This window comes from Vipera berus, assembly GCF_964194415.1.
Source record: "Vipera berus genome assembly, contig: HAP1_SCAFFOLD_88, whole genome shotgun sequence".
Classification (NCBI taxonomy): Eukaryota; Metazoa; Chordata; class Lepidosauria; order Squamata; family Viperidae; genus Vipera; species Vipera berus.
The window spans coordinates 97854-108455 of NW_027673613.1; the positions used below are offsets into that span (position 1 = coordinate 97854).

The following is a 10602-nucleotide window of genomic DNA, read 5'->3' on the forward strand; positions in this document are numbered from 1 at the left end:
CATCCGTGTGTTTATCCTATCCAAATATGTTCAGATTCACCACTATTCTTATTTTATGCAAGTCTCCACTTCAGTATTTATACCGTGATACAAGAAAAAGTCACTGGATCAATGGAAATTTCAGCCAGCAAACTAACAGATCTCATCAAGCACTGCCACGTATTTTCAAAAGCTTCTAAATAAAACTATTAGGACTACAAACTTGTCTGTTTTTAAGTGGCATAACTGACACATTACGTTGCTTAATGTGGAGACCTGACCTTTTTCTTTTTATGTAATAAATGCTAAGATTTGTGTAAGCGGCCAAAGTCAATCAAGCTTCTTGTCCAATTTATATTCCATGAAAGCAATATGATTCTATGCTGTTCTTAACATAAATACTTATGAAATTGTAATTTCATAATTGGGTTTAGCATGTTAATATGCTGGATTCTTTCATTTTTTGAAATGTGAAGAACTGCTTTTTGTGCAGAAAAATATAGAATTCAGTGTCTGAATAGCATCCCATGTTTGCTCAATCTTGCCTTGGAAAATACAATTTTTTTTGTGTGTGTAATCTATAACCATAGGCTAAGATCTAAAGTCAATTCAAACCATTTCCTCTTTATTAGGTCAACTTCACAATACATATCCAGGACTCAATAAAAGGAAGAAGTGATTTCAAATAAGTAATTATAATGTCTATATCCAGATAATTGTTGTACAGTCACAGAACCTTAACAGTATATTCACGGGAAGTCCGTCTGGAAAAAAACAAGATAGCTGGAATTAGTTTGGATGTATTCTTTTCAAGTTCACAAGCCTCCTGAGGAGGGAATGGATAGAAAGGTTAAGAAAAGATATTCCAACTTCAATACTAGCTTGCAGACGAATACATGCCTGCATAGAGCAATTTAAGGAATTGCTTGTAGCATTTAATTGCAAATAGAATAATCTTTATTGTCATTGTGTATCTCACAAAGAAATTAAGTGCTGTCCACAGTGCACACTACATACAAGTAAAAACCTCAAGTAAAAATATACAAAAATATACATTATATACATACATCTTTCTCAAGTCTATTCACCATTGCGCTGCCCCTAATATTGCACTTCAATGTGGCACTATACAGTAGTATTTAATATGGTTATAGCTCTGGGATAAAAACCATTTTTCAGCCTATTTTTCTTCGTTTTGACTTTTGTCTGCCCTTCGGATGCTTGGCATAGCACCCGGGCTGCTACTTCTATACCAAAACACCTCTCCTAATTTCCATCAGGCTCTAGGTTCTTTTTACATTTAAAAAAAACAGATCTGAGGAAAAACTCAGACAAGTAGAGATCAGCGCAGCATTCAAATTCCCTGGGGCTTTGCAAATAAGTGGCTACCTTGATATCACAGCCATTTTAGGAAGGGGGAAGCCCCAATCCATTCTGAGAGTGCCTGCAATGTGTCCTCAAAGGACCAAATGTGCAATCGCAACCAGTAAGTTGAGAGAGCCATGGTCTACTCTTGTGCTGTAACATGGGACTTTTTCCTCTGCATCTCCACTACACGCACTTCCAATATGCATGCAAGTTCCATAAAACTGTTTTATTTTAGCATAAATTTGCTTGTGCTAATTTCTCTAATTTTGCCTTGTTGGCAAAACGCTTTCATTATCATGCTGACTCTGTGGGTATGTCTCTGTGTATCAGAGGAAATAAATGGTGAATAAGAGCAAATAGCAGGATCACATCCAAATAGCAGGATCACATCCAAATTTTAAAAATACAGAGCTTAATTTTTTTGAATTTGAGGGACGTCTGCTGCACTTTAAAGTAGTGCCCCCCAAAAAAATAAAGTGAAGAAGTACAAGACAACTGAGGTATATTTTCATTTTTAATATTCTTTAAACCTCAGAGGTATTAGAGCCCAAGTGAGCGCCTGTTACTCGTCCCAGCTTCTGCCAACCTAGCAGTTCGAAAGCACGTAAAAAATGCAAGTAGAAAAATAGGGACCACTACGGTGGGAAGGTAACAGCGCTCCGTGCACCTTTGGCGTCTAGTCATGCCGGCTACATGACCACGGAGATGTCCTCGGACAAGCGCTGGCTCTTCGGCTTTGAAACGGAGATGAGCACCGGCCCCTAGAGTCGGAAATGACTAGCACGCATGTGCGGGGGAACCTTTACCTTTATTCTACAGAAAATTGGATTCCAGTTATTGAGAACATACCACGTGCCCCACATTTTCTGCATAGGGACAGCAATATTTTTCTCTACCTTATCAAAGTGGTAGACAAATGTATTTTCTACATTTTTAGAAGCCTTTGCTTACTTTATATGCCAAACAGACTATTAAAGAACACACGCACAAGGCAAAAAATTAAAGATGTATTTTCTTACATTTAAGTTTACGCTTTGTCCATGTCAAGTTCTTCTGGAGTTGAAATTCCCAATTCATTCAAAGTTGGTCTAAGTTCCTGGATAACGTAAGGATATATCTCCTTGTATTTCCCTGCTTTGTACTAATTCAAAGAGAACACAAAAGAAATTCAGAATTTAAAAAGTAGATTTGGCAAGACAAGGTGGGTCTACTTAAGGCCCAAGAGCTTGACCTTTCTAAGGACCGAATTTTATCCAAGAAATAGGCATAACTCACAGGCAACAGATATTTTGACTGCCAGAAAGCTGCAGTTATATTCACTCGTATGTGGTTTCACTGAACTTATTTGATTGGTTATTTCTGACCGCTGACCTTATTTCTGAAAAGTTCATGTCCAGAGAAGCTATATTACATAGGTGAAGCACATGCTTATTAAGTTCAGCGTCTTGAATTCCCTTTTAAATTGATATTTTTAATTTATTTTTATAGATAACTCGAGGCAACGATGTTGTGAGATGAGGTGGTCTGAAAGTGACTGGCCCAAGGTCACCTCGCTAGGTGGGACTAGAACTCACCATCTCCTGGTGTTTAGCCTGGTGCCTTAACCACTAGACCAAACCTGGACGAGTGTCAAATGAATGAGGAAGAGCCAGACTGCAACATGTAGAAGTAGACACTTTATCCCCGCATACTAAGCCAGCATGCTACCTATGCTGTCTCTGAGTTAAGGTAAGTGAATTCAAACAGTCTGGCCTACTAGGCCACTGGTTCCTGTCTGATTCCTCTCCCTCTCCCACTCATGGTCCTTCCTGCTCGTGCATCCGTAAAGCCAGAAACATTGTGGCTGATTACACACTCCCCTCATACACACTCTTCACTCTTTTGCCATCTGGAAAGAGGTACAGGAGCATTCGGGTTCGGACATCCAGATTGTGTTACAGTTTCTTCCTACAAGCCATTAGAATTCTCAACACGAAGAAACTGGAACTATAAATACTTGTATTTGTAGTAGTTTTTTAAGTTTTTAGTTTAGAGTTATGTGTAGTTTGTGTTCTGTTCTTTTTTTTGATTCGTGTCATCTGATGTAGCACCTTGGTCCTGGGGAAACGTTGTTTCGTTTCACTGTGTACTGTACTGTATATTGTTGAAATGACAATGAAGTCTACTACTACTACTACTACTACTACTACTACTACTACTACTAAATGCTTCACTTTAAGCCTTTCCCATATAAGGATGGAGGGGAAGGGGAGGGTGGAAGAATCCCAGAGGTTTGGTAGTGAATGCAACCGACGTGTGTAAGGGAACATTTTACCACTGTGCTCTACATTGTAGAGAAGCAAAAGGATACCTTAACTCACCTTTACCATTTCCAAGATGCGGATTGTGGTAGCCAAGTCATTTAGCCGCCTGCACGCCCTCAAAGCCGCATCAATAATTTTTGGTTCGGGAACCATGTCTGCGTCGACTAAGGTGTTAATACCTATCAAAAGAAACATACATTGAAGGAGAGGGCTGCATTTATTCGAGTCCTCCCCTTCTCGTGTTCGTGATGTATTTCACCACTTTGTGACGTAAAACTGAATTCTTTTCTCCCTTTGGGTCTCTATTGTATTTTAATCGGGCATGCATTTAATTATTTTTTTTTAATTTTTGTAAATTTCTGTGTTTTATTCTTGCCCTGTACACCGCCCTGAGTCCTTCGGGAGAAGGGCGGTATAGAAATGATAATAAATTAAATTAAATTAAATTATTCAAACCTCTCAGATTTTGCCATAGAGTATGTAACGTATAGTAACTCTGTTTATGTCCAGATACTGCAGCCAATTTTGGTCACCATATCACAAAAAAGATGTTGAGAGTTTGGAAAAGAAATCAGAGAAGAGCAACTAAGATGATCAAAGGCCTGGAGACCAAAACATATGAAGAACGACTGCAGGACTTGGGTTTGGCTAGTCTAAAGAAAAGAAGAAATAGGGGAGACATGACAGCAGCGTTCCAGTATTTGAGCGGCTGCCATAAAGAAGAGGGGGTCATGTTATTCTCCAAAGCACCAGAGGGAAGGACAAGAAACAACGGTTGGAAACTGATCAAGGAAAGAAGCAACCTGGAATTAAGGAGAAACTTCCTGACAGTGAGCACAATCAACCAGCGGAACAGCTTGCCTCCAGAAATCGTGGGCGCTCCATGACTGGAAATTTTTAAGAGGACACTGGACATTCACCTGTCTGAGATGGTGTAGGTTCTCCTGCTTGAGCAGGGGGCTGGACTAGAAGACCCCCAGGGTCCCTTCCAGCTCTGCTCTGCTCTATTCCAATTCTAACTAATTCTATTCAGATACAAAATCTAAGGCATAATTTCAGGTTAAAATCTTATTTCCCTAACATTTACTTCAATCTCAAAGTTTAACATTGTTAATCATAATATTATTATAGTTAGTTTTTGCTGTACCAATGTAGCTATTCAAACTGGGGAGGGGGGAGAACTTGAGGTCTTTGTGATTTTGGCTCTAGAATTATTCTGTCAGCTCCAGGAAAGAGACCTATATAATTCCTATTGGGTTGCACAAATCAATCCAATTTTTAGAAAACATAATTTCTCTAATGCAGGAACACGGAAGCCCACCCACCCCCACCCTGATATTTCCTGTGGGTGTTTACCTTTTCTGAGTTCCCAGTCATCAATATCTGGTTTGTTGAAAAACATCACCCAGCGAGCATCAAGTTCTTCATCTGTAATCTCTGCTTTGTGAGCATAGCAACGCAGAGGTAGTACTGGTTTGCAACAAAAATGAGAAGGAGCAAAAGGCAAAGAGGTTAAACATTCAAGGGTGAGGCTACAACACTACAAGTACAGGTAATCCTTGACTTATGACCACGACTCTGCCCTGGATGGTTGTAACACGGTTATAACCGTGATAGACATAAAACGAGTATATTATTTGACATGTATTCTTTGACTTTGGAATTTATTTGTTTCATTCTTCTTAAATAATTCAGCTCAACTCAGCAAGACAATTAAATACCATATAAGCAGGGCTTTCTTTGTCATAGAATGTCCAGATCAGAGTTCCGGCACCTTTTTTGGATGGAACCTTGTAGGGTAGGCAAGATGGGTTGTATGATGTGTGTGAGTTCCGGCACCTTTTTTTTTTAACAAAAAAAGCACTGCATATAGGCATAAAAGATACTGGGGACATTTAACACTGTATTACTTCAGAAGCTTGATTATTCCAGGCACAGGGGGAAAAAATAATACTAACATGAGAAGAGACTAAGACAGGGGTCTTCCAACGTGGCTCTTTTATGACTTGTGGACTTCAACTCCCAGAATTACTCAGTCAGGCACGTGTGCCCGGCTGAGGAATTCTGGGAGTTGAAGTCCACAAGTCATAAAAGGGCCAAGCTTGAAGACCCCTGGCCTAAGAGTCTGTATGATACCAATAAGATAGGAGAAAAGTCTTTTCAAGTCTGGGGTCCTGATCCTGTGGAACACTCTACCGTTGGAGGTGAGTCCTTCTCTCAGCCTGCTGGCCTTCTGGAAGTGTATTAAGGTTTGGTTTTGCCTTCTGGCTTGGGGTCCCAAGTGGGATAGTCACCGCTGGAGGTGCCCTATGGGATAAGAACTCATCTCTCTACTATCCACCTCTTGGCTCCTGGCTTCTGCGTAGTTTTAATTTTTCAACTGGCCTTTTTATCTTTTTATGATATGTAAGCCACCCAGAGTAGCCTTATAGGGGAGGTATGTGGCATGTAAATTTAATAATAATGAAACTGGGAAATTATTTGATATTTTTGGAATTTTGCTTCACTAAACGTAGTCTTGAAAGAGTAAATGAGGACACCTTGTAATGTTGATTGACCAACGCTAATTCTTACTTCTGCAGAAATAAAAGTCTCCGGTAACATCTTTTGCAATTAACAAATTCTTATTAAAAGGTGCATGCCTTCGTGAGCATATATAAACTGTGCTTGTTGTTGTTAGCTGCGAAGTCGTGTCCGACCCATCGCGACCCTATGGACAACATTCCTCCAGGCCTTCCTGTCCTCTACCATCTTCTGGAGTCCATTTAAGCTCACGCCTACTGCTTCAGTGACTCCATCCAGCCACCTCATTCTCTGTCGTCCCCTTCTTCTATTGCCCTCGATCTTTCCCAGCATTAGGCTCTTCTCCAGTGAGTCCTTCCTTCTCATTAGGTGGCCAAAGTACTTGAGTTTTAGCTTCAGGATCTGGCCTTCTAAAGAGCAGTCAGGATTGATCTCCTCTAGGACTGACCGGTTTGATCGCCTTGCGGTCCAAGGGACTCGCAGGAGTCTTCTCCAGCACCACAGTTCAAAGGCCTCAATTCTTTGGCGCTCAGCCTTTCTTATGGTCCAACTTTCACTGCCATACGTTGCAACTGGGAAGACCATAGCCTTGACTATACGCACTTTTGTTGACAGGGTGATGTCTCTGCTTTTTAGTGTGCTGTCTAGATTTGCCATGGCTTTCCTCCCCAGGAGCAAGCGTCTTTTAATTTCTTGGCTACAGTCCCCATCTGCAGTGATCTTGGAGCCCAGGAAAATAAAATCTGTCACTACCTCCATTTCTTCCCCATCTATTTGCCAGGAATTGAGAGGGCCAGATGCCATGATCTTGGTTTTCTTAATGTTAAGTTTCAACCCAAGTTTTGCACTCTCCTTCTTCACCTGCAACAAGAGGCTCTTTAGTTCTTCTTCACTTTCTGCCATTAGAGTGGTATCATCTGCGTATCTTAGGTTGTTGATATTTCTTCCGGCAATCTTAATTCCAACTTTTGATTCATCTAGCCCTGCCTTTCTCATGATGTGCTCTGCATATAAGTTAAATAGGCAGGGCGACAGTATACAGCCTTGCCGGACTCCTTTCCCAATTTTGAACCAATCAGTGGTTCCGTGTCCAGTTCTCACTGTTGCTTCTTGACCCGCATATAGGTTTCTCAAGAGACAAATAAGATGGTCTGGTACTCCCATCTCTTTAAGAACTTGCCACAGTTTGTTATGATCCACACAATCAAAGGCTTTAGCATAGTCAATGAAGCAGAAGTAGATGTTTTTCTGGAACTCCCTAGCTTTCTCCATGATCCAGCGTATATTGGCAATTTGATCTCTAGTTCCTCTGCCTCTTCGAAATCCTGCCTGCACTTCTGGTAGTTCTCGATCCACATACTGCTGAAGTCTAGCTTGTAGGATTTTAAGCATGACTTTACTAGCATGAGAAATGAGTGCAATGGTGCGATAGTTTGAACATTCTTTGGCACTGCCTTTCTTTGGAATTGGAATGTAAACTGATCTTTTCCAATCCTGTGGCCATTGTTGAGTTTTCCAAATTTGCTGGCAAATTGAGTGTAGCACTTTTACTGCATTGTCTTTTAAGATTTTGAATAGCTCAGCTGGAATACTGTCACTTCCACTAGCTTTGTTGTTGCTCAGCTTTTCTAAGGCCCACTTCACTTCACATAAACTGTGCTAACCGAAGGTAAAACCTTAAGAATTTAACATGCACTTTCATTTCCCTCATCTGCCCAATTCTACCAACATTGAGTAATTAAACTTTCAACATCTGTTAAGTAAATGGGCCTTTAGAGATATTAACACATCACCAATGCAATATAGCAACTGTGAAAATACTATCCTATGTGCCCTGTTTATTTATCTAGCATATGCCAATGTGCCCTGACACTAGCTAGGGATGTAAAGAACTTTAAGGCACAGCTGCATGAAATAAAATCTTGAATGCAGCAAATAGGAGTAACAGATATTCTTGAGGCAGACTCCAAGACCAATTCCTACTCTGAAATAGGAAAACGCCAAAAGGGAAGATCACTGTAAAATCTAAAGTAAAATTCAGTCACACAAGAGTGTGGACCTAAAGGTACAAAGTCCATGCGGAGAGAGGAAGGCAGGGAGGTTATAAGCAACAGGCTCCTCAACTAAAGCTTGTTCTTGGTCAAAGAAAAAAAATAAAAGGGAAAGTAAAATCACAAAGGAGTGTTCGTTCAACTTCCTTAAAATTATTAAGCTTTTGTTGCCCTGTATATAATTGCTGGGTGTGGCTTATTAATAGAAGCTATACTTTGAATTTTAAGTAATGTCATTAATAGGTAGAAATCAGAACATGTCACTGTTTGCATCTCATTTCAGAAGTCAAAGCCACTGCATATAATTTTCTTCAAACATAAAACCAGAAAAAGGGAGAACACGCTTTAGTCTACTCAAGGAGAGCAGAACAAGAGCATAATATACATTTGCATAGTGAGCGAATACATTGCCTCCCCGCAAAAATCCCCAACTCCAGATATGATCACATAAGATTAGAAATAATGGACTTTAGTTAAATAACCTCATACATGTCACTGTAATATTTGTTCATATAGTACATCATTATACAATATACACAGAGGTATAGGAGCCCAGGTCACGGCTGGGTGGGAATGAGGGAGGGACAAAGGAAGATGAGAAAGAGGAAGGAAGGAAGATGAGGAAGGAAGGAAGGATGGGAAAGAGGAAGATGAGAAAAGAGGAAGGGAAAGAGGAAGGAAGATGAGAAAAAGGAAGGAAGGGAAAGAGGAAGATGAGGAAGGAAGGAAGGGAAAGAGGAAGGAAGATGAGGAAGGAAGGAAGGAAAAGAGGAAGATGAGAAAGAGGAAGGAAGGAAGATGAGGAAGGAAGGGAAAGAGGAAGGAAGATGAGAAAAAGGAAGGAAGGAAGGAAGGGAAAGAGGGAGGAAGATGAGGAAGGAAGGAAAGGAAAGAGGAAGATGAGAAAGAGGAAGGAAGGAAGATGAGGAAGGAAGGGAAAGAGGAAGGAAGATGAGAAAAAGGAAGGAAGGAAGGAGGGAGGGAGGGAGGGAGGGAGGGAAGGAAGGAAGGAAGGAAGGAAGGAGGGAGGGAGGGAGGGAAGGAAGGAAGGAAGGAAGGAAGGAAGGAAGGAGGGAGGGAGGGAGGGAGGGAAGGAAGGAAGGAAGGAAGGAAGGAAGGAAGGAAGGAAGGAAGGAAAAAAGGGAAGGTTCCCAAGTCCATTCAGCCCCAACCCTGCTGCCCTTTTCCCAAAGCCTTAGAAGCAGCTGCTGTCCTCACACCCTTCAGCTCCTTGACCTCTTCACAAAGCTTCAGACCGTTTCTCACCCCCCCCCCCAACATTTATTCTAGAAAAACGATTTCATCGAGATGCCTTTGAGTGGACATAAAGCGTGGGGGGGGGCAGTCCTCCCTTCCTTTTCCTTCTAACCCCGGGGGGGGGGCGCGCCCAGAGGTCCCCCTTCCGCAGCCGGGCCTGGCCTTCTCCTCTCAGCCAGGGCCCCGCTCAATGTCACCTTCCCGCCCGGGCGGGGCGACCAGCGGGGACCCCACATTCGTGGTTGGCGGGGGGGGGGGGCTGCAGGAGGCCCCAGGCGGGCGGTGTGGTGGGGGGGATGAATTGGGCATGGCCGCGCAGGGCTGCCCGTCTGACAGGATCTGACAGGAGAGGTGGGGGAGGGGACGACCGGCTTCGGGCAGCGGGGGAGGATGGGAGTTGTAGTCTCTCCCCCCACCCCACCCCCGGGGAGAGCGAGAGGGCCGCGTTTCCTCTCAGGGGGGCCGGGGGGGGGCTCACCTGCCGCAGCGGGCGTCCTCAGGGCCAGGCCGCGCAGGGCGGTGGCGGCGCAGCTGCGGAGGAGCCGGGCGGCGGCCAGCATGGCTGAGGGACGGGGAAAACGGACGGAAGGGAAGGCGAAGGAGAAGCGAGGCCCCGGCGGCGGTTACAGCGCGCGACTTTGCGCCTGCTTGCCTGCTCGCTCGCCACACGCGGCCCGCTCTCCGGTCACCCGGAGGACAAAAATGGGACGAGCCGGGCGACGGCGGCGCGCGAGGGACAAAAGCCGCGCCGCGCACGCCACGCAGGCGGGAGGGGCGGCCAGGAGAGGCGGGAAGGGAGGGGATGCGCGCGCAGGAGGCCCGGCGCTCCGTTTCCAAAGGAGGAGGAGGAGGAGGAGAGAGAAAAAAAAAAGGAGGGGCGGGGTTTCTGCCGCGCGGAGGCGGGCGGGGCCGCCTGGCTGGGCAGCCAATCAGAGAGGGCGAGAAGAATCAACCAGGCACCGGCGGCTTAATCGGGGCGGCGGGGGGGGGGGGAGGGGGGAAAAGTGCAAGCTTGGCTGGCTCAGGAATTCTGGGAGTTGAAGTCCATGAGGCATAAAAGAGCCGAGGTTGCCTACCCCTGGGCTAGCCTGTCTTTTTTTTTTTCAATGACGTCCACTGCT

At 43.8% G+C, this 10602-nt stretch overlaps 1 protein-coding gene across 1 annotated transcript; it reads right to left on the reverse strand.

The window, feature by feature from the left end:
• Nucleotides 1–585: 585 nt before the first annotated feature.
• On the reverse strand, nt 586–10217 carry LOC308679255 (cytochrome c oxidase subunit 5A, mitochondrial-like). The gene is made up of 5 exons (XM_081346849.1): nt 9960–10217; nt 5007–5120; nt 3708–3829; nt 2367–2488; nt 586–743 (listed from the first exon to the last, which is right to left on the reverse strand). Exons 1-4 carry the CDS (start codon nt 10039–10041, stop codon nt 2375–2377), a joined length of 432 nt encoding a protein of 143 aa, XP_081202975.1. The 5' UTR covers nt 10042–10217; the 3' UTR covers nt 586–743; nt 2367–2374.
• Nucleotides 10218–10602: the final 385 nt, after the last annotated feature.